We start from the raw sequence: 21,108 nt of genomic DNA, 5'->3' as shown, positions 1-21,108 counted from the left end.
CCGTTGCTTCCTTTAGCGCTGCCCACCCGCTCTCACCCCAGCGGTGTCCCCTCCTCACCTGCCACTCTCCTTCTCCAGCTTCTCAATCATGGCCTTGCGCGCCTGCGAAGCCGACGTCTTGGGCAAGCTCTGAGCCTTCATCAGCTCCTTCTTCTTCTCCGCTTGGCGCCGCTCCAGAGCAGCCAGGCTGCTGGCGCGCCCAGGGCTCGGGTCCTCTCGCTCAAAGATGCTACAGACGGGCAGGCAGAGCGAGGCAAGATGAGACGCACCAGAAGGAGTGATGGGGGGAAGGATTAATCTCACAAGGAAGAGGGCAATGGGGGTTTCCAGCAAGAATCCGAGGTCCCCTCCACCCCCAGGATCACCCCATCCTAAGGCTTCCAGTGCTTGGAGCTATTGTTTAGTTTGGCCAAACTTTGGACATGGGGTGTCCAAATGTCTCCCCAGGGCTGAGGAGCGTTCTTTCAGAACGCAAAAGAGGGGCCTGCAATGGCTACCTCCCACGGCTCACGGGAGCCTCAGCCTCTGGGACCCTACACTCTGGCCGTCTTTAGGAGATAGCCAAACGGCAGGCACCAGGGACAAGGCCTCCTTGGGTGTGGCCCCAAAGTTACAGAACTCTTCCCAGGGAGATCCGACACCCTCTCTTCTCCTCCCGGCTTTTAGATGGGTGCTGAAAATGTTTGCATTTCAGCATGCATTTTATAACAGACCTCTTGGCTGTTTTGTTTTCTGTTGGTTTCAATGCTGATATGTTGTGTTTTTTGTTTTTAACTTATTTTTAGGGTGGTTTATTGTTAGTGTCTCTTTTATGTAAACTACACTGAGAATTTTGTTAAAAGTGAAATATAAATAACTCAAAATAAACATACAGATAACCCGGCTCACCAGCTGTTCTCCAGACGCCCAGAGAGCCCCTGCCTACTGCATGGTGCAGGCAGTGCTGGGGACTCACTTTGCCCCTGCTGTGCCCCACCTTTTCCCCTTGCCTACTCCAGGCTCTCTTTGTACCCGGGAAGGTCGTCTGAATATTACGTTCTTTTTCTTCTTGATACAAAAGAGACTGTTACAGAAAGTGTAGCTAAATACTTGCTGAGAGCAATGGGGATACGGGCTAAAATATTATCTCATTCGAGCAGCCTTTTCCCCAACTATCCATTTCCTTCCTGCTGGGTCAGGTGGGGCCAGGGAGGAGTGCAGTGGCCAAAAGGCAAACATCAACCTGCTGCCAAAATGCAGAATTTCTTGGTCTAACAGCCTCCCATCCCACCTTTCGCTTCCGTTTCAGAATTAGAACTTCTCTTCCTGTGTGCCCAAAATCTGAAATGTCTTCATAATGAAGCCTGTGCTGGGGAACAACATGCTAAAATCACCGTTATGACGGCTGCTGTTAAGGGCAGCAGTGGAACGGGAGCTGGACAGGCCGAGCCGCGGGAGCCTTGCGCAAACCCCGCGGGAAGAGAAGGAGCGCTGTGCAAGAGCGTGGGAGCCCAAAGGAGCAGCACTCACCTGCCCACTTTCTTGGAGGACGAAGAGCTGTAGGACGACGTGGTCTGGACGAAGGTGTTGCCACCTGCTACAAGACATGGGGTGGGGGGAGGGGGGAGATGAAAGGCGCCTGAGGCACAAGGCAGCCAGCAGCAGAGCAGACCAGAACTGGAGTGCAACTGATAGAGGTGACAGGCAACCAGCGACAGGGGTCGTGGCTGAAGCCCTCTCCACTTTAGGTTGCTTCCACACAACTGCCCTTCATCACACTGCTAACGCATTGCATTTCAGGAACTGATTGGAAGGGGAATTAAAACTATGGCTCCATAAGTCTCTTCATATACATTAGCCAGCAATGCACCTCCCTACAGCAAAGATCCTTCTATAACGTTTGCTCAGAAGCTCCATTCAGCAAAGATCCCCTGCGACTTTGATCAGTTGCTTCCGCCTTGCAGCTTATGTCTCTAATTGCTTCCTGTTCAATGTGGCCGGGGCATTACTGATGAATTCTCCCTTGATTGCCCCATAATTAGTTCCTGTCCCCTGAAAAGGGAAGGGGTAATTAACAGTTCTGAAAAAAAGACAGGTAGTCAACATGTAAAGCAATGGAATGTGCCAGAGTTGGTTGAGTGCCATTCTTGGCAGGAAGTTGAGATATAAATGTAAGTAAGTAAGTAAGTGGATTCTCCATAAAAAGTGAGTGAATGGATGGCAATTCCAACCTAAACAGCAGCTGTGGAAGGAACCATAGTCTGCATGCTACATCTCTGGATATTCTGCTTTCATTGAAAAGGAAAACGCATGCCTCTGGCCCATATGCAAAAAGAAATACAAAGCAAGAGACATGCAGGCAGTATTCCACCCAATTGCTCAGGAAGAATGAAGCCAACCTCACACACTGGTCAGGACACTAAAAAGGTGTCAGGACACTAACTCAGCTCCAGAGCCAGACCCCTGCCCTTCACCCAACCATGTTTAACCTGGCCAGCCCACCCACCGCCCGGGGTCCCTTTGGGATGAAAACTACAAAGGGGACTTACTTCCTGATCTCTTCACGTAGCTCGACTCCATCGTCATCGTGCGGGACGTTTTGCTGCCATCGTCTGGGACAGAAAAACATAAGAACATAAGAAGAGCCCTGGTGGATCATCAGAGCAAAGGTCTCTCTAGGAGAACATCCTATTTCCCAATGCCTTTGGGTTGTCCACAAGCAGGACATGACAGCAATAGCCCGCCCCCCTCTGCTGTTATTCCCCCGGAACTGGTATTTAGGGGGATGGTGCCTTGGCCCAGGACATGGCACATAACTGTCATGGCTGGAATCTCAGAGTCGGAGTGGGGCTTGGTGGCCATCTGGTCCAACCCTGTGCTCGGATGCAAGAGATCTAGAGCTACAGCTTCCCCAACAGATGGCTGTCCAGCCTCTGGTTGAAGACGTCCAGCGAGGGACAGCCCCCATGCCTGCTGGGCAGCTCGCTCCTTTGTCAAACTGCTCTTACTCTCAAGATGCTGCTCCCAACGTTCAACCGAAATCTACACACCTGTAACTTAAGCCCATGAGAATATAGTCCTGGCCTCTGGGGACTATAGCAGAGAACAGGTCTTTGCCTTCTTCTGAGTGATGACAGCCCTTCAGGAATTGAAGAGGGCTATCACATCCCAGTCCCTTCAACCTTTCCTCAAAGGACTTGTTTTTCATAACACTGACCATCTCTGTTGCCCTCCTCTGAACCTGTTCCAGTTTATCTACATCCTTCTTAAATTGTGGCACAGTACATCGGATGAGGTTGGACTAATGCAGAATAAAGCGGAACTGTTACTTTTCATGACTTGGAAATGGCGATTCTATTTACGCCACCTAAAACAACATTCACTTCGCTTTGAGCCTCATCGCACTGACTAGTAGCCACTGACCTTGTCCAGCATTCTGTCCATGCTGTGGCCAACCAGATGCCCCCATGGGAAGCCTATGAGCAGGACAGGAGCACAACAGCACCCTCCTGCTCACATTCTTCAGCACCTGGCCTACAGAGGCATGCCGTCTTCGACACCAGAGGCGATTTGTGGGCATCACGGCTAGTAGCCACTGACAGCCCGATCATCCGCGAGGTTGTTTAACCCCACTTTTAAAGTCATCCCAGTTGGCGACCATCGCTGTGTCTTGGGGTGGCAAATTCCATCGTTCAAATCTGTGCTGGGGGAAGAAGCCCTCCCTGTTACTTCTCCTGTCTGACCCTTGGTCCATCTTGCCCAGTATTGCTTACTCCAGTCTTCCCCAACCTGGTGCCCTTCAGATGTGTTGGACTACAGCTGGGGGATTATGGGAGTGTAGTCCAACACATCTGGAAGGCATCAGGTTGGGGAAGACTGGTCTGCTCTACTCTAAACTAGCAACAGCTGTCCAGGCACTCAGCCACAGCTTTGCTGACGGAGAGCCCTTTTAGAGGTGCCAAGAACGGGCTCTGGTGCACTCCCCAGAACGGGCAACAACCCTTGCCCCACTGCAGCGCTGAGAGCAAAGTCCCAGGTAGCCGGCACCAAACCGAAGATAGGCAGCAAGGCGCCGCTGGGTGGTAGGCGCGGCAATGGAGAGCAGAGGCTCATGGCCCCAAAGAAAAGATGATGATGCAGATGCAACCAAGCAGCCAAGAAGAGAGGGAGAGAAAGAGAACCCCCTGCATCCCCTGAGAAGCCATTCAAAGATTTGATTGCCAGGGTGAGGCCACAGCAATGGCAGAGACAGAGAGAGGCAGCCCAGTGCAGAGGCAAGATTGAGTCGAGGCGGGCGGAGAACCTCCCCATGTAAAGAGAAGAATTGGGAGCAGTGATTCCCAAGGCGAGGAGGAGGACCAGCTGAGCGTCCAGAGTGGAAGGGAGGAGGCGTCTCTCCACAGGCGGAGGAGGAGGAGGAGGAGCGGGAGGGTACAGAGCCTTGCGAGGCGCCCGGTGTAGGCTGCGTGCCCGGCTGCCTCCCCAGGGCCACCTTCCAGCCCCGGAAGCACAGGTGGCGAGGTGCCGCCCCAAAGCCGTCCCTCCTCCCCACCCCTCTGAGCCAGCTCCTTACTGGACTGAACAAGGCGCTGCGTCTTGGTGACTGTGCTGACGGCCGAGCCGTCGGCCGACGTGGCACGCTGCCGGGCGGTGGTCTCTGTGGTGTGACTGGCCGCCTTGGCCTTGGCCTCCTGCAGCCGCTGGCCGCGCTCCTGCTCCCGCTGCTCTGCAAAACGCACGTTCCAGAGGGTCAGAGCACAGAGGCGCGCGCAGGGTGGGCCCCGCTCCCCTCCATTTTACCCTCCCAAGAACCCTGTGAGGTAGGATAGGCTGAGAGGTAGTGCCTGGCACTGGGTCACCTCGGGAGCGGAGAGGGGATGGCTTAAACATGCCTGTGCCGGAGGGATGTACAGATGGCTCTGTATGTCGCACAGCAACCAGCAACGTGGCAGAAGGCCAATAGGGTGAAGTCATCCGAAAGGGCCCAACACGCAACCGGCCTCCATGGCCACCACAGTCAGCAAGCAGCTGGTCCAAAGCGTACTAGAGTACTACTGCATGTTACGATTCTATGCCCCTTCAGGAAACCTGGCTCTGCTTTATCCCTTCCATTTGGGGCCTGCCAACACCATTCCCCAGGAGGGAAAACCTGGTTGTCTGGTCAAGGCCGGGTGCAATTCCTGAAGTTGGGATCATGCTTAATTTCCATTCTCTCTTCGCAAAGCCAGTGCCGGCTTCAGAAAATCTTTTAGGGAACTTATTGTGCCGAGAGGTGGAGGTATCAGACTCAAGCATACAAAAAGATTGGCAATATCAGATAAACTCAACAAAAGAACAAGAGAAGAACCAGCAGAAGCCCAGGCTGCGGACCTTCCAACTTCTAAAAGTCCCGAATGAAGCCTCCCCAGCCACTGGTTCGCCTGCCGAGGTGTCACAGGATGTTTGTGAACATTCCAATTGCTCAGATATTTAGGTTTAGACATGGTGCTGCTCTGTGATGTGGTGCTGGAGAAGAGCAGGCCTTTCCCCTCCAGCACGCAATAAGGTAATGTCTTATATAGATACCCCAGACATTTGGGCATATGCCTTTGGCAGGGAGGGGTTCGGTGGCAAAGACAATAGGTGGCACTCTCCACGTGTGGGTCAGTGTGTATGTGCGGATGATGGGCGCGAACTTTGTGTATGAGCAGCGTACGGGCATCGAGCTAGAGTAGCATGAAACCAGGAGGGTATAAGAGAGTAAAGGGGGAAAGACAGAAAATACGATACACATTAAGAACGCACACACAGAGACATTTCCTGAATGTACATAGAGCTCCGCTTGTATATGCCGGTTGGAGAATTGGGGATTCTCTGGTTGCAGCCTTCCAAGGGGGTAGGAGCACAGAATGAGGGCAATTCCAAGCCCAGACGATGGTTCACGCTGCAACGCAGGCACAGGCTATAATGTGCAGACTTGGAAAATGTATACAAGCCAAGAATCCTAGCTTTGGGAGTTATCTTTTTGTTTGTTTGTTTTAAAAGAACAAGTTTCTAGCCTTCAAGATTAGCCCCCAGAATGATGTTTGTTCAAGATATAGAAACAGGGCATGATCCTGATGGGTCTTCCAGGGTCAGGACAAGAGAGGTTGTCCATGTAACCCACAAGGAGGAGTACATTTTCCTTGCTTGTGTTCTACAAATCTCAATCTGCCGTTCATAATCCTTTCAACACCAAAAATTGGGAGAAAATGGCCCATTTTATAAAGCACAGTCCAGTTTGAATATGCCTTGCTGGATGAGGCAAAGGTTCATCTAGTCAGCATTCGGGTTGCCAACTGATATGAAAAACAAAACAAGGTCTGGCCTGCTCTTGTGCCTCTAACAGTGTCACTGGGCAGGAACCAGCTGGTGAAGCTTTCTGTAGCATGGAGATCAACATTATCCCACCTGCTAATCAAATTGTTGCTCATTGCACAGGAGCTGGGGCCAAAAAGTTCCCCACGTTAACCAGCATTCTGTTTCCAATGGTAGCCCGGCAGATGCTTCTGGGAAGCTCATCAGCACAGCTTTCCCATTTACTTTGCCCCCAGTGCCTGGTATTTCACGGTATACTGCCGCTGGGCATGGAGGCTCCACTGAGCTGTCATGGGTAATCTCTCTCTTCCTCCATCATGAATGTCTTTACTCCTCCTCTAAAGCCATCTTCATGAGTGGCCTTTGCACCCCGCAAACCTTGAACTGATGCCCATCACTTTCTCCCCACCTGACTCTCAACCCGTCTCTTTCCCATTCCTACAGAATTTGTCAGCCTTCCCCAACACAGCATCCTCCAGATATGCTGGTTTTCTCATCTCAGAACTTGATACTCTGAAGCGCACAGCTCTGAACCCCTATTATCAAGTGTGACCCTGGACCCATCCCAACATCCTCCCATCCCCACCCCCACCCCCGTCATAACCCCCAGGTGGGTACCTCGCTTCCGCTGGCGCAGTTCCCGCATGGCTGCCCGGATCAACCGCCGCTCTTCGAAATCTGTAGTCTGATCCAACTGTAGGGACAGGCCTGGAGCATAAGAGGTGATCCCACCACCTGCTCCATCACACACACACACACACACACACACACACACACTGACCTGGTTCACGGCCTGTCGTGGGTTATTTAACCCACAAGCCACAGTGCCCAATCCATCCTCCACTCGGGGGTTGTCCTGTCATGCAAACCCAGCATGCATGCACTATGAGAGAGTTAAACAACCCTTGCATGACCCATGGTCTGTTTTAGGGTTATGCGAGAGTTGCTTAACCCTGGCATAGCCCACGCTCGCCAGGATCGCAAAACACGACAACCCCCAAGCTGGGGTCGGGTGTGCAAAATGGCGGCTGCACACACCACAGCCTCACCATGGGTTGAATAATCCATGGTGGACTGTCATGTCGTGCGAACAGGCTCATGTTCTCTTTCCATAAAAGCATCAAAAACAGCAAGCATCCCTCCAAAATATTTGTATTGTATTTTATATTTTTTAACTGTTTGTATGGCCTTTTAGTTTTTTAACTGTTTCTAATCCACCCAGAGAACACTGGTTATTGGGCAGATTAAAAATATAATAAATAAATAAATAAATAAATAATCCCTGCCACCCCCAAAGAGGAAACTTTGGTTACTGGAATATAATCCATACAAATATCTGCAAGCACAGAGGTTAAGAACATAAAGAGAGTTTCACTTTGTTCTATCTCTTACTTTATGCCAACTCGATTTTTTGAAAATAATGATGAAAAAGACCCCACCGGATCAAACCAAGAAGGCTCACCTTGTCCAGTTTCCAGTATCGTCCCCTCCCCCCTAGAGGCCTCCTGGGAAGACCACAAGCAGGGCAGGACGGCACTAGTTACTGTTGCTCCCCAGCAACTTGGTATTTAGAGGTAGGCTGCCTCTGCCCGTGGAGGTTCTACAAAGCCGCTGATAGCTTTATCCTCTTCCATGAATCCATCTAATCCCCTTTTAAAGCTAAGTTGGTGGCCATCCCACATTTTGGGGCAGCCAACTCTATCAGTTAATGAATGTTGTACGAAGAAGGACTTCTCTCTCTCATGATCCTACTGCTATTGTAATACTACATTCCAGTCAGTATTAAGAGGGAGAAGCATTACCTCTCTTCCCACTTTCTCCACCCTGTCCAGAATGTTATTAACCTCAATCAAGTCCCCCCAACCACCACTGGCCTTTTTTCTAAACCAAAAAGCCCCCAATCCTTGCAGCCTTCCTTCGTCAGGAAAGTGTTCCAACCCCCCAGTCATTTTGGATGCACCTTTTCCACCTCCGCACCATCAGGATAAGCAGTTTATAAAGAGGGCAAAACCAGACTAGAAGGGATTCAGCTAGGGGGCAGCCCAACTCACCGCCACACTCTCTCTTCCGAATCTTGGCTTCAGACACACCTAGACCTGCCCAACCCACCTTGCCTGACCCCCTTCCTGGCTGGCACAGAACATCGGACGAGACGGTTTCGAGCACGGTGTGTGTCTTCGTGCAAAGAAGTCACAAGACGGTGCTGCCTACAAGCCCAGCGGCTGCCACGCACCATCTCATCCAGCACGTCCTCGTCCTCAATTTTGCTCAAGTCCGCGGTGCTTAGCCGGCCTCGTGGCTGCAGCTCCTGGGCCCGGGCCTTCTCCTTCGCCGTGCCATTCGACAACGCCGCGTCCACTGCCTCGGGGTGCGCTGGCAGCTGAGCATCCATCTGGAACAAAATGGCGGCATGGCAGGGCAAGAGCAGCCTGTCGCCTCGGCGGCCCTCTGGGCCTGGTGTTCCCAGGGGTGCCTTGGCTGCACCCACTGCACTTTCTCAACAGCTAAGCCAAGAAGCGGAAGCAGAACCAACTTGCTCAATAGGCAAGGCAAGGCGGCAGATTGGAGGACACCATTAAAGGGCAACAAATCGTCAGCCCTCTGGATTACTTGTTGTATTTTTACCAGCCCGAGAGACACCATTTGGCTTTTCTGCCTCAGGCACACAAATAGTGTTGTCTCTGTGTGCGTGTGCACACACGCACCCCCACCCCCACGTGGATTTCACAGCACTACCCAACTCCAAATTGCAGACTTTCAGCACTCCTTGGGTCAAGGGCGGGGTACTCTGGAGCTCTGTGGTCTGTTGCTAGAATCTCCATGATGCTCTGATATGTCTTCCATTTACAAAGCAACGTGCACCCCCAGGATCTCTTAAGGCAGGGCTGGGGAAGCTCTTTCAGCCAAATTCAATATCAGAAAAGCCCTTGGGGGGCCACACTGCAGCAACTGACGTTACCACTAGAACAATTTAAATTTTCATGCAGAAAAATACATCGGAACACAGAGAGAGTGGCGGATAAAATACCAAAACGCTTGAACCGGGTAGATCTTAAAATGCACTCCAGAACAGATGTCTTTCAAAGGCATCGGAAGCTCATCAGGAAGGACGCCACCTAGATCTCCCAGGGCAGAGAGCTCTGTAGGTCGGGCCACAGAGAAGACCCTCGCCTACATTCATGCCAAACATGCCTCTGATACCAGGGGGATCCTGGCAGCAATGTTTCCTTATGACACAGCTGGGCAGACCTCAGGCTTCTGGTACCTACTCTGTGTATGTGTGTTTGTGTTTTACTAGAACCCTGAGATCCACGGGCCAAAAGACATGCACTAAGAAGAATTCCGAGCCCATGAACTTGTTTTGAGAACCGGAACAGAATGGAGCTCATGGTCTTTCCATGCAAAAATCTACTTCGGGTAACTGCAAATGTTCTTCATTTTAGAAGTAATTGGGATGGGGGGGAGAGTGGGGGGAGTGATTTTGTTGCTGCTATTGTTAAACAACTGTGAATCAGAAATTGTTAATTGGGGCTCAGAAATCCTTTCCATCTACTGTAAACCACCCAGAGATCTACCAGTAGATCCAGATCTCCCCATCTTTGCCTTAGGGCGCGTCATACTCAAATGCACCAGAGATGCAGAATGACAGCCCGGACCCAGGTTTCCTTTAGAGTAAGGGCAGGGGGCCACTTTCAGGGCAGGATTCAATTTCAGAGAAGCTCTCAGGGCTGCATTCGCATGGCAGGAGAGGCTGAAGGCAAAGAGGATGGGCCAAAAATACAAAAAACACCAGCCTATTTAAGCGTAACGCATTTGCTGCTAGTAACTAGGGCCTTAGGAATTTCAGCCTTTTAGACTAGGGAAAAAACTGCAGAAAACCCAGAAAAACACCAATCATGGGCTGGGGGGGGAGTGGCTGGAGCCAGGAGGGAGGGGTGTGGCCAATTTGGGGGATCCCGGGGGCCAAAATCTGGGCCCTGCGCCTGAAGTTGCCCAGCCCTTTTGGGGGGGGGAGTTTTGTCCCAGGTGTACCCCACCTTCCACGGGGATGCTCAAGAGCTGTGTCTCACCGAGCTGAACTTAACAGAAAAACGAGCCCAGGCCCTTCCCTACAACAAAGCCTACCTCACAGAGCTCCCTTCCTGCCTCGACAGGCTCAGTGGAGCCCCACCTCATACGGCTGTCCAAGAGACAAGCTTGGAAGGGATGGTTTTGAAGATCGGCTTTTGGGGCTGCGGATGGGACTGCCGGTTGTGCTGCACCAAGGGATCTTAGGATCATCCTGCTTTCTGTAAACATGTCACAGATTTATTGTGCATTGCCTTGGATGGGGGTTCGCCCTGGCAAAGGCAGATGTCAAACTTCACAATAAAATAAAAGATACCACGGGGACCATCACCATCTTTTTCCCCAGTACTGGGACCATCTATTATGGAGCTTGGCAAACTCACAAAGGGATCAGTTTGTAGAGCAAAATACATCTCCGTCCCCCCTGGCCTTTATTTGGAGAATAGAATAGCTCCCAAGAACACAAACATTTGCCACCTCTACTTTATTCTAAGCCTGCTACTACTAGCAGAATTTGGACTGTTCCGTTTTCCTGCAAAGATTGGAGGAAGTGGTGGTACATGTTACAGGTAAAGTGACTAGAGGCCATAGGAGAGGGGCTCGTAACCATGCAAGGCACAGAAATGCCACCCCATGAAAACAGGCATTTTAGAAATATATTCAGCAAGCAGGAGAGCTGGATACTTGCTTTGAAAAAGGGAAGTTGAAATGCATGTGTGAGATCTCTGCCACTGGATGGTTTCTGAAGTACGAAATACTGAGCGGTAAACAACCAGAGCCATTTTCTGCGCCAAAGAAATCAAAATTCTGCACGAAGAAACGGTCAGTTCTACAACACATGTAAATTCTAAAAAGGTAAAAGGTGTCCCCAACCAGTCGTGTCCGACTCTAGGGTGCGGTGCTCATCCCCGTTTCTAAGCCGAAGAGCCAGCGCTGTCCGAAGACGCTTCCGTGGTCATGTGGCCGGCATGACTGAACACCAAGGTGCACGGAACGCTGTTACCTTTCCCACCGAGGCGGTACCTATTTATCTACTTGCAATGTCTTGCTTTCGAACTGCTAGGTTGGCAGAAGCTGGGACTGAAGACGGGAGCTCAGTCCGTCACGCAGCACTCGGGTCTCGAACTGCTGTCTTGCCGACCTTCCGGTCTGCAGTTCAGCGTCTTAACCACTAAGCCACCGCAGCCATGTAAATTCTACAACATGTATAAAGGGTATTTTCATGATTTCACTTATTTTGCTCTACCATTTATTTATTTATTTTACTATTTTGCATAATGTATGCCATTTTGCTAGTCAGTGGAAGAGGAAGGAGCTCTCTAGAGCAGAGGTGGGCAAAAAGTAAATCTCCAGATGTTTTGGACTTCAAATCCCAGAAGTCCCCGCCAGCATGTCCAATGGTCAGGATCGCTGGGAGTTGAAGTCCAAAGCAACCGGAGATCTACTTTTAGCCCACTCCTACTCTAGAACACTTGAAGCTCTTTCCTTTGATCAGAGGAAATTTGATTCAACAACAACTCTTGTCTTCTCAAATTTCACCAGGCACTGCCCACATACTTCCAAATACATCTTTGTATCCTGATTGCAAAGAACCCTCATTTGTTTGATTTTTAAAAACAGAGATTCTCCAGAAGCTGAATTCAGCACTTAATATCACATTCTGCATGGATCATCAGCATTCCCTGCAGACCCACAGCATACATACAGGCCTGCATATATCTAGGGATGGTAGTGCTTCAGTTAAGGACAAACTGCAACACAAAGGAGCCTGATAAACTGTGTCAGGGGATTTCTGCAGGGAGATTAAAAGAGCTTATTTGAAAGCAGCTTGCTGATCGGGGATCAGGGTGGACCTCACATTTCTATACAGGGACCAGGGAGCACAATGCCAGCTCTCTGTCAACATGACCCACATACAATGCAACTAGGGATGTGGGCCAGGTCTAAAATACACCACGAACGCATGGGCATTTGGGGGTGGGAATCCTGAGAGTGCTGGGCATAAGGGGGGGGGGGAACCATCCACAGACTCTCAGCTTCTCAGCTTCCCAAGTAAATCGCAGCATGGTGGTGCAAATAGTTTGCCAAAGGTGGGGTATTAAGTGTCCCCTAAACAAGGGCTCTTTGTGGCTTGGTAAAAATTGCCCCTTATGTTTTATCATATGCCAAGTGGCATAACAATAATGTATTAACAATCAGGGACTGGCCAGGATACTGTCTGTATTCTTTCATTTCTAGTATCTGCCACTTCCTTGCTTCCTTCACTTTACAAGGGTGCCTGTGCCCCGGGCCAGCCCGTGGAGGAGATCGGAAGGGTCTCGATCCCACAGCTGACGAGCTGCTAAGCTGCCTCTGTGCACCTCCTCCAAAAGTACAGTGTCTCTCAGTGTCCCCAAGACATTTGCATAGTGGAAAGAGGCACCCCGGGATTTCAGTCCCCCAAGAGGTAACTCAGTTTGCCTCTACGGTCAGGCTGGCCTTGCCCCAAGCCCCAAAACCTGCGAAGAAATGCATGCACTTCATTCTTTTTCTGGAGAAATGGTGCACGTTTGTTCTACTTCCAACATTAAGATTTTTCACCCCCAAGGGATTTACTCCTTAAAACCAGGCACACACACACGCACGCACGCGTGCGCAAGGCTATGAAGAGGGAGGATGAAAAAGCATCAAGTTGGGCCAAGAAAGAAAACCTGGAGCTGTGTGCCAAAACAAGGGGTCCACAAGTGAAGTGCTACCATACTGCGGGAAATAATTCAACACTCCTGCAGCCAACCCACAGAGGAGTCTTCCTGCTGCATCTTTGCTTGAGTCACTGCTCTGGGCTCATCTCCTTCCAATAAGCCAGGTAGGGGTGGGTAAATTGTTGTATCTCTGCAATGCATATTACTGGATAGTTCATTTGCTGCCAATGCAGAGGCAGAGCAAAAGTAGCTGCCCTCGGAGGAGACTTCCCACTGTACCTCTGTGTGAGTCGCTGCTTGGGCCTTGCTTCCTTGCAATGAGCCTCCACTGCAGGTGGGTCATTCTGCCATGTCCCTGCATTGACCGTGATAGATTCATTCAATCATGCCTAACGCAACAGAATTATCTGGAACAGAATTACCTGCCCTTAGAGGAAGCTGTGTCTTGCATCTCTGTACGAATCAATGGCTTGGGCTTACTTACTCTCAATCAGAATGCCTGCCAAAGCATGCAAAAACAAAACGGAGGCGGGGGGGGGGGTGTCCTTTGTGGGATGAATTTGTTACTCCTACACATTCTAAAAATACACTTTGGAGTGGGGGACGTAAGAGCGCAGGAAGAGCTCGGCACGCCCCCAGCTGCAACTCAGAAAGAGTTGTGCCAGACCTCTCAGAATTCTGGGAAACCCTGAGCTCAGGCGACTGTCCTGTTCACACAGTCACCATTTGTGCATCATGATTATCCCAAGCTAACCACCACGGTCGCCAGGAAGCAAAGGGCTCCGGGTGTCGGGCAGGAGGGCTGTCTCTGGCTATCCTGGATCTCAGCCAGATTGCTGCATTGCACTAGGGCTGCTTTCCCCAGCCCAGCAACCTCCATATGTGTTGCACTACAACTCCTATCACCCCTGACCATTGACCATGCTGGCTGGGGATCATAGAATCATAGAATAGCAGGGTTGGAAGGGGCCTACAAGGCCATTGAGTCCAACCCCCTGCTCAATGCAGGAATCGAAGTCAGAGCATCCCTGACAGGTGGCCATCCAGGCTCGAAGTCATGATAGGATGATAGGACTTCCGGAGCCCAACACTTCCAGAGGGCACCAGGTTAGGGAAGGCTGCTGCAGTCTTTGCCCGCTCTCCCCCACGGGATGGTTGCTGGCAGAGAGTTTCCCCTGCTTGTTCTGCAACCACCTCAAATTGACAGCCGTGTTGGGGGGCTGCTGTCCCGCGGCTTCTTGGAAATCCCAGCACGACGAGGACAACAAGAGCAGCAGCAGCAGCCACCATGGGGCTGTTGCTATCCATACACACAAATGCTTGGATGTGCCCCCGAGCTCAGCTGCTGGAAAAGGATGACGCTGTCATAAAACTCCAGGCCGCTCTGGCTCGAAGCCAGTGAAAAATGACCCCAGGCAGCTGTCCTTTCCCCACCCACCGCGGAGGCACGAGAACAATGTACGGGAGGAGGGGTCTGGCTGGCACAGGTGAGATGCCACATGCCCACCACTGGGCCAAGCGCACCTGTTGCCCTATCCAGCAGCTGTAATCCGATGCAGAGGGGCAGCTAATCCCCCTCCCCCCCTCCAGGAAGAGGGGTGTTCAGCAGAGCCACCGAGAGCCAGCTCTGTTTCGGGTCCCACAGCCAACTGAGCTGCCCTCACCCTTTCCCAGCCTGGAGCCACGACAAGCATCTTAGTGAGAAGCACCGATACTAAAGTCCCACCCAGCAAGATAAATATCTCCCCCTCCGCCAAGTATGTAGGCCGTTTTTCCTAGAAGGTGGGGCGGGATTTAAAAAAAGAAAAAGAAAGAGGCACTGACATTGGCCTTGAATCCTCAAGGGCATGGGGGCTCAGCTGGAGCTGCCCAGCCTGGTGCTCTGTGCATGCTCAGATGTAACTTGTTTTATGATGCAACATTATTTAAATAATTATGTCTTTAATGAAGGGGGATGGCCAGCAATGGGTGGGGATGGTACTAAATGGCCACCGGGGGAGGGGGGGGACGCTAAGACTAGAAAACCACAAGCACCAGTCCCTGCAAGAGGCTTTTTTCTACTTACACCACTGAAATCAGTGTGTGTTTTGCTCCCAAGCCAGCTGAAATGCCTACAGATTTCTGTTGGACTTTGCTTTTTCTTCTGATTACAAAATTCAAGTCTTTCCAACATTTTTTTCCCTGCAAGAACATGTGTGGCAGAAGGCAAAGTGAAGGAGAAAAGAGTCAGGTGTACATTAGGAGTCAGAAATAACAGCAGGGGACCCATACAGAGCTCTGTGGAGCACTGAACCCCCCCAAGGGATCCGCCAGACTTCTGTCCAAGGCCCCACACATTTGCTCCATGCACATAGCTAGAGAAACGTGTGTCATTTTAAAGAGAAGTAGCCATTTTCTCAGGCCTCATGTAGTGTTACCAAGAATGCAAGAGCAGGGCTATGCGATTCCAGAGACAGGCAGAGCAAGCAGAGAAGGTAATCCCAGGTACAAAACGGAACATCCTGAGGAGTCCAGATTTCGTGCAAGTTTCTGGTCCTTATGGCTGCAACAACAGACGTGAAAAGGTGTGGACAGTGCCTGGTGAACTCTCTAAAGCTCAGGGAGTTCGGGAGAATTTCCAGTGGTCCTCTCTACCCCCACCCAGCCAATACACAATAAGTGATGCAAAATAGCCAATGGATACAAATTTACTTAATTTGCCTAATTTATACAGGCCTTTTAGCATCTACAGACATTTGGTGTGTTTGACTTCATTTTGCGCGCTGCTCCCTCCCCACTTCCATCTCTCTGTCGAAATTTAAACTATAAGCTCCTCAAGGCAGGAGCACCTTTCTTTTTGTTAAGTCACTCTGTAAAGCATCAGTTACATTGATGATGTAATAACGATAACGATAATAAGCATGACAGTCACAGTATTCGGCTTTTCTTAGTGCAGAATTTGATTTTGTTTGGTGCAAAGTTCTGACTTGTTTAAAGTGCAGAATTCATATGGCAGGATGGACTTCGGGTGGACCAGCTATACCTGGAGCAGGGACCTCCATTTCCGTTTCTACACCCCTTCTCGCAACAGAGGGGAAAACAGGAGCGCTGCTAGCCAAACAGGGCCTCTCCGCTGCAGAGGAGAAAGGGGCCAAGTCCGTCCTCAGAGCGGCCGGCGGAGGCGCACGAAGGGCGTGCCCCCGGCTACTCGCCAAAGTCCCTATCCCTTCCCTACCGCCGCTTGGCGCTCCCCGGAGCTGGGGGACTCACAACGCTGCCACTCCGAGACAGGAGCACCTCCGAGTGCCGCCGCGTGCTAGAGAAGGTGGGCGGATGGGCCACTGGCTCTCCGGGCTCCTCGGTGCCCGAGAAGTGGGCGCACGGATCCCCCGACTCCAGCAGAAGCGTGCTGGGGTCCTGCTCCTTGCCCAGGGAGAGGCGGAGCCGGCCCACGCTGCGGCTGAGCCGCTCCTGCTGGGCCCGCAGGGCGGCGCTCTCTTCCCGCAGGTCACTGAGAGCGGCGGCCAAGGGGCGCACGAGGCGCAAGGCCTCCTCCACGCGCTGCTCCAGGGCCAGGCGGCAGGTCTGCAGCTCCTGGCGGACCTCCTGCAAAGCCCGGCGCAGGGGCTCTTCCAGCGCCGACTCCTGCGTGCGGTCCACGTGGGGGACAGGCACCCCGGGCATGGCACCGAGGGGGCAATGGAGGCGGAGGAAGGGGTGCTCCTGCAAGCTCCGCTCTTCGTGCAGGCAAAAGCCCCGAGGGAGGGAGAGACATACGCGCTCCTTCTCGGCTGCTGCGCAGGGTCAAAGAGGCCTTTTATAGTGGTGGCAGGACCCCGACTCCCGAATGCAAGCAGAGGAGGGCTGGGCGGGGCCTCTCTGTTGCTATCCAGCTATTCTTGCCACGGATGGGACACTGCGGGGCAGCATGACGACGCTCGGGCGGCTTTCCAGTGACAGACAAAGACAGAGTGATGGAGCTGGGCCAGGTGGCCGGGCCGGCTGGCAGGGCGAGGGGCAGGCGGGGGGCTTGGACAGAGGGAGGGCGCCCCCTGGGGGCTATGCAAGAGCGGTGTGCATTCAGAAGGGGCTTCTTGCTGGCAGCCCAGGCTGCTGAACTCGACCGAGCAGGGCTCCAAAACCAGCCCCCCCCCACGCACGCGCGCGCACACACAGTTGCGACCCACTGAGCCACAAAGGCAGCACCCCAGCCATGCAGAGCAGCCCCATCACAGGACTACAAAAACACACAGGGGGCTTGTCAGCCGCTTGGCAGGGCACTGTACCCATCTGGTGGGCGCATTCAGCCTGGATGCGAATCACACATCGCGGAGGCCTGCCCCTCAGCAGCCGCTGAGCTCTACCGGGCCTAAGTCAGCGGGACTCGAATGGGGCTGAGGGAGGGACAGGGGATCTCTGCCATCTGCCTAAGACACTGTTCCCAGGAGTGTCATCTCTCTCTCTCTCTCTCTCTCCCTCAACACACACACACACGTCTCTGCAATGCCTGCTTCTTGCGCACAGTTCTGGCACCCAGGTCCCCACGTACCCTGAAGGGTGCTGCTCATGCACACACCGAGATGTGCAAAGAGAAGTAAGCATAGAATTTCAAGAAGAGGCTGGGACGAGCTGGAAGGCATGGAGTTTGGGGCAGGGTGGGCTAGGGAGACAGGCGCGAGGGAGAGAAAGTGGGAAGGCACCAGGGTGGAAAATAACAGGAGAGGAAAACGTTGCACCAAAGAAGTGTTACTTATTATTAGGCCCAGCACATTTCAAGTGAAGACTCTGTCAAGGGCCCAAGCGTTCGTCGCTCCAAAGAATATTTGGCCTAATAAATGACACATTTCTTGCGCACCTTGGAGGTTTTCGGTCCACTATAGGGGCAGGTGTCAAGATTTAGCAGGAAAAAGAACCACATAGAATGGAGAACTTACAAAATTAGAAGCCCTCCATCAGACGTCTGAGATCACACCAAGCACTGCTGCCCGTGTGTGCTGAAGCTCCTGACTACCGCCATAAGGACTAGAATCTTGCCTAATGAATATGAAAGTATCTCAACATTCCAAATTCTTCAACCAGGTACCGAATCCCGGATCCAAGCAACAAAAATGAGACAAGCGTCATATAAGGAGTCCCAGGACACCGCTGGGTTCACAGGCATGGGGGTAGTGCAGCTTCTCAAAAACTACACAGTGCAAAAGGAGAACATCTCACCCTCACCGCATATGCAGCAAAGGTTTACTTTGTACCAATCGCAGATGCAGTGATTAACCTGTGTCAGAACTGGATAACTGCAGACTACACTGCTGAATGCTTTCACGTGGAAAAAAAGAAAAGATACACACCTGGAAAACCAGCATGTGAAGAGTAGATTATAGCCCTTCGGCCTGACTTGCTAGTTTTCTGTGCACAAGGAGGGCTTTTTGTTTCCTATGAAGGGGTACGTAACAATGCAAACCCCTACCCACAGTCTGAAGTTGTACAGTCCTGGCACAGGTCAACTACCCCTCTATTGTGGTTCCTTTAAAGTAGGCCAAAGTGCCACAAGGCTGCCACAACTGCTAGACCAATCCACCCACCCCAGATCTTTTTCAGCCCTCAGACACAGTGGCAAGATGGCAAGAGGAAAGGGGGATGGAGGCATGGCAGACCCCAGACCCCCCCCCCCCCGAAGCTGCTGCTGCTCAGGTCTTCCAGCTTGGCCTCCAGAGATTTTGCTCCAAGCCTGGGAGGGGGTGGGGAGGAGGCCGCTCCGCTCACCTGAGCCACTGTTTGCAGGCTGAGCTCCAGCTGAGAAGAGAGCCTGCCCCCGGGCAGTTTCCTGAATAATGCACACCTAAGAGAGAGATCAGGTTCCCTGGCCTGGCTGTCCTGCTTGCCTGGAGCTCCCTGAGCCCACGAGCAACCTCTGCTCCTCACATGACAACTCAGTCCTTTGCTCCCCACTGCCTCCCCAAACCCCCAGGAGCCCCCGGTCCCAGCACCTGGGTCCTTGCCCCCTCCTCACCTGCAAGAGGCGTTTGGGCTGCCCCGAGCCCTGACCCACAAAGCTTGGTGCGGTACCGCTGGGCAGCACAGCTCCTGCCGCAGCCCACCCTGCCTTCTGAGCCACAGGCTAATATCTTAGCAAAAACCGACAGGCCGGCCCCACCCGGCAGGAACACACTGGACAAGGTATTAGCCTAATTAGCCTGGGCAGACGTGCGTCCTGCTTCCTCAGCACCAGGCGGAGAGCTGCATCCAGAGCACAGCCCGGGGAGGACGAGGGAAGAGGCAATGCCAGCAGCACTCCTGTCCAACTCTCAAGAACACCTGCAGGCCTGCCTTCACAACCATGAGGGCCGGAAACTTGCTTTCTAAGAATTAAAACAAAGTGGAGATCCTCAGGGAACTCAATTCTGCACATCCTGACTTAGGCCAGACTTTTTCTGCACTGCCTTGGTAGTGCGGTGCAAATGAGCACCGCAGGCCCAAATCTGGCTCGCTGAGCGTCCACGCCACCCACCACAGTAGTACATGTCCATTCCTGCCCAACTGCAGCAGCCCAGAGGGGCAGGAATGGGGGGGTGCACAAAATGGGATGGGCAGAGGCCCCGCCAAGGACTCTCACTGTAAACTGCGACGAGACGCTTTGTCTCGCCATCTCACAGCCACCTTGAGCTGTCAGTGCCCCGTCTGGTCCAGGCAGCAGCAAAGAGGGATCACGAATTCCTTCGGAGCCACGGAGACAGAGAGCTGCAGCAGCTAACGCCAGAGAGGCGTTTCCCCACTTCTGCATTCCCGAAAGCAGCCTTCTTCTCCAACCGGGCGCCCTCCAGATGTGTTGGGAGTACAAATCCCATCCCCCCAGCCAACGGACCTGCTTGCTGGGGGGATGGGAGTTGTAGGCCAAGGACACACAGTTGGGGAAGCATGCCTTAAATAGGGTGCTGCACATCCCAGCAGCAGCAGGCATTGCCCTAAACGGATGAGCACGGCCACCCGCCATGTCTCCGCTGGGAACCAGCGGATGGTGACAGCTGCTTACGTTGGACTTGTTTTATTCTTTCTCATAAACCACCCTGGGAATAGGACTGAAGGGCAGCAGACCGTCCCTGTCATAAGTAAATAAAGCACAGTTGCACTGCCGTCCCATCACAAGGGCCACTCTGCGGGTGGAACCAACTGTACCCGCAGTGCTCTCTCCCTAAGGTCGAATGTTTTTCGTGGTGGGAATGGGGCATGCAAATTCTGCAGCCAGGGACCCCAGATCCTGCACCTTGCAAAAATTCTGCCATTTAAGGCAAATGTGTGCAATTGTTTCTTATTCTGCAGAACGTACTCGAGTTTTGCTAGTTGTGGCAGGAAGGGCAAAGAGGTGAACTGCACCTCCAGCCACTGGAGAGAGCTCCGCTGCAGTCCCGGCCACGCAGCGTCTTATCTAGCCACCCTTCTGGCTTTTGAGTGTCAACAGGTGCTGCTCACACACCTTCTGGCATATCTTGACTAGAAACGTACTTTCGGAAAGCAAGCACCAAGATGCTCACAAAATGGTTCCTGTATCACATCCCGTGTTTTGCTTTAGCAGATGTTTTGCAGACCTTGCAACTGCTCTCCCTTCTCCTTAAGCCCCAGACAAACTTATTTTTCTCCAGCTTGGTCATACGGGTTATCTCAACCATTTCATTGTTCCCGCCCTGCAGAAAGAGCTGCCTGCAGACAAGAGCTCGGCGCTGAAATACACCTATGCTGTACTCTTTCCGGTGCCAGGTGAAGACCTTCGTATTTTCCCAGGCATTTTGAGCATTTCAGCACCCCAGTATTTTTAGTTCTGCTGTCTTAAATCTGATATTGCATTTTAAATATCTGCACTGCTGCTAGGTTTTACACTGGTTGTATTTTTATTCTGTAGTGTTAAATCTATTATATTTTATATTGTGTTTTCTATTGCATTTTTGTGGTTTTAATTTTGTGAGCCGCCCAGAGAGCGTCAGCTATTGGGTGGAATAAAAATGAAATAAATACATAAATACATAAATATGGGCATTTCTATCGCTGGATTTGGCAGTGGGGGAGCTATCCATGC

At 52.1% G+C, this 21,108-nt stretch overlaps 1 protein-coding gene across 4 annotated transcripts in view; it reads right to left on the bottom strand.

Annotated features, from left to right (window-relative positions):
- Positions 1-21,108, bottom strand: part of SMTN (smoothelin) — an 86,158-nt gene that overhangs the window by 15,776 nt on the left and 49,274 nt on the right. For 2 of the 4 annotated variants that reach the window (XM_084819534.1, XM_084819535.1), the window contains exons 12-17: positions 8,549-8,707; positions 6,934-7,009; positions 4,553-4,705; positions 2,529-2,591; positions 1,510-1,576; positions 59-229 (exon numbers count right to left, since the gene is read on the bottom strand). In XM_084819534.1, coding sequence (XP_084675660.1) covers positions 59-229; positions 1,510-1,576; positions 2,529-2,591; positions 4,553-4,705; positions 6,934-7,009; positions 8,549-8,707 — 689 coding nt within the window. The remainder of the gene's footprint in view (positions 1-58; positions 230-1,509; positions 1,577-2,528; positions 2,592-4,552; positions 4,706-6,933; positions 7,010-8,548; positions 8,708-21,108) is intronic. The other 2 variants (XM_084819536.1, XM_084819538.1) reach the window with 2 other exon arrangements.

The sequence above is a fragment of the Heloderma suspectum genome, chromosome 13 (assembly GCF_057233095.1).
Source record: "Heloderma suspectum isolate Gila_16-S chromosome 13, 16-S_ref, whole genome shotgun sequence".
Classification (NCBI taxonomy): Eukaryota; Metazoa; Chordata; class Lepidosauria; order Squamata; family Helodermatidae; genus Heloderma; species Heloderma suspectum.
The sequence above is the reverse complement of the archived record's forward strand: the minus strand, read 5'-3'. Positions and strand labels throughout refer to the sequence as shown.